Source organism: Gekko japonicus, unplaced genomic scaffold (genome assembly GCF_001447785.1).
Source record: "Gekko japonicus isolate JY-2015 unplaced genomic scaffold, Gekko_japonicus_V1.1 scaffold2014, whole genome shotgun sequence".
Lineage (NCBI taxonomy): Eukaryota > Metazoa > Chordata > Lepidosauria > Squamata > Gekkonidae > Gekko > Gekko japonicus.
The window spans coordinates 238,486-241,160 of NW_015163148.1; the positions used below are offsets into that span (position 1 = coordinate 238,486).

Sequence of the window (2,675 nt, forward strand, 5' to 3'; positions counted from 1 at the left end):
ATTCCTGATGCCAGTTCATTGCACCCAAAAAAGGCATCCAGAAAGTCCACTGGGGTCCCAGATAAGCATCAGAATGCAAGTGGAGATGCATAGTGAGATGTCCATCTGCATCTGCTTCAGCTGTGTTGTGTAGCTGTATCTCCCCTGCTCGGTCAGGAGGAGAAGCCATATTCGCAGTGGAAGGTATTCTACCCCAGTCTGGAGGAAGGTTTCAGACATTGCATGGGGTGGTGATGACCGTTATTTCTGGATCATTATTTCTATGGTACAATTGCTATTATTTAATACTTACGTCTCATGTTTAGAGTTGGGGTTGTTGATAACAGCTGGTTCTATGTGTGGCACAATAGACAGCAAGAAGTTTTTCAGTTCTATGCCCCTGAAACCAAAGAGAAACACATATTCAGCAATTTATTGGTATTATTGCTGAATTTCATGACAACTCTGGTTCTGTCAGGAAATCCAGTTTGATTTTTGGTTTCACCACATGCTGGATGAAAATGGAATCCTTTCATCTGGTTTTATAATTGAGAAGACAGATTGCCTGCTTTTTGTGTCAATTACGTAAAAATGGTGTGAAGTGGTCAAGGTGCATAAAACATAAAATAAGCATATTAAAATTGGGGATTTGCTGAACAGAATAGCCCCGACAAACTGGTCTTCCTGACTATGCTTAATTTATACATCTTAATTCATTATGCATTTTTATAGCACCATCATTATATGAGTGAAAGACAGGCTCAAGGGGACTCGAGCTAATTTAATCAGGTGAGGGGGACGACAGGTAAAGGAGTGTCTCCAAAGCATCAAGGGATATTTCAGATAGTTCATCGTCTGTTGTTGTGATAAATAATCATCGATTATTCACTCATTGTACTAGAGCAAGCAGCTTGTACATCAATAATAAATCATGGTAGGGAAGAATTATTTGGTAGTCAGGCTACTCTTGTTGATGTCTGCGTGAATAAATGCCATGCAATAATATTGATGAAGAAAACTGGGACTCTGTTAAGAACGTAAATTTAGCATGCAAGGTGCTCCATACTTATTCTCTCTTTGGTATAATTTATTGATCTGAAGACGGTACATTCTGCCTTAGGACTGTATACAATGCCTTGTGGGTTCTCCAACTCAATGAGAGAGGAGAGCATAACAAGAATACTCAGTGCTGATGTGTTGTGGATAGATGGACTGAAGTGCTCTTTCGGCATCCATCCAAGATAATTTCTGGGGCAACCAGAGTTCGCACCCTTTGATTTGAAGAAGTGGTAGAACATTGTTTACCCATACCCTCACCTCTGCCCTGTGCTTTCGGCCATAACTGTGTGTTTCAGCAAGTACATCAAAGCATACTCAAATACTCACATTATCCGTCTGTCTCTTTAGTATATCTTTCTCCTGCCCTTCCTCAGCTTTCTCGACATAACAGCCTTGTGAGGTATAGACTGACAGAGTACTAATGGCTCAACTTTTATTGCAGAGTGAGGACTGAAACCAGGTTGCCCAGTTCCTACTATTCCATTATTTTTTCCTGTACTTATTTCCATTTTTAAAAAAAGAGCATCATCCAACCAAAATCAAAGTCCCAGTGGTTTCAATTAGAGAGGGTTGAACGCATAGCAAAAACCAGGATTAATCCAGCCATTGAATGTGGGACCTGGAACATATGCTCATGGAAGTTGAATTATATACATACCACAAGTGGTTTTCCAATAAACTAAAGCTTTTGGTTTTGTAACTCTGTTCACTTTTGAATCATGCATATTCCAAACTGTCTTAACAGGTTCATACAGGTAGATACTTCATGGTCATGGGGTATATCTTGTTGCCAATGAACTCTATTGGTTGTGGATAACACCTTGCCAATAAGATGCCCAGACGTGTTTTTGCCTAAAATGTATTCAGAAGGGCAGTTATACTTACAAAGTCTTGGTCTTCTTCTTATGATCCTTGCCTTCTGCAGCCTCATAGTTGTCTGCCATTTCAGCCGAACTGTTGTGCCACAAAAACATCCAAGGCATTTTTTATTTTTTGCTTTGCTTTCTCTTGTTGGGTTGTCAGCTTGTAGCCCTTACAGATCTAAGTGACTGGCCCACTGGCTCCACTGATGGATTTATATACCAGCCCACAGCAGCAGACTTGTGTGAAAAGTCTGTTGATCATGCTACATTACCGCAAGCAGAGAGGAACTTCCTTTTTTCTTCAGTGTCAATGACGTACAGATATTTTTTAAAAAAGAGAGAGAAAGAATACTCCTGTGGTTGTGGCTAAACTGGATGAGAGCAGATCTCTTTGGTTACAAAAACATATCAGAAGATAAGTATTTTTTTTTTAAAAAAAGATTCTGATAAATCAGTTGTTACATGAATGTTATTGTGTTGGAGTAGCCAAGTTAAGACCATCCATTTCAGTGGTGGAAGGGTAGACATGTTTTCAGATTTAGCATTGCTTGATTTTGGTCAACTGCAGAATATTCCAAATTCTTATTGGTGGCTTATTTTTCCATTAGTCTCTTTTTGAGGACTCTCTCCCCCTCCCCTGGTTACATATCGATCATACATAAATGTTTTTGCAACAAATGTTCTCCAGAAGAGTGAAAGCCTGGATTAGATAGTGGGTTGGATCTGGTAATCAGTTTGCACAAGGATTACGGATCCTCTTTGCTTTCTGCTCTG

At 39.7% G+C, this 2,675-nt stretch overlaps 1 protein-coding gene across 1 annotated transcript in view; it reads right to left on the reverse strand.

Moving 5' to 3' along the window:
• Positions 1-2,067, reverse strand: part of LOC107106811 (regulator of G-protein signaling 1-like) — a 9,463-nt gene extending 7,396 nt beyond the window's left edge. The window contains exons 1-2 of the mRNA XM_015407016.1: positions 1,924-2,067; positions 293-379 (exon numbers count right to left, since the gene is read on the reverse strand). Coding sequence (XP_015262502.1) covers positions 293-379; positions 1,924-2,021 — 185 coding nt within the window. The 5' untranslated portion in view covers positions 2,022-2,067. The remainder of the gene's footprint in view (positions 1-292; positions 380-1,923) is intronic.
• Positions 2,068-2,675: the final 608 nt, after the last annotated feature.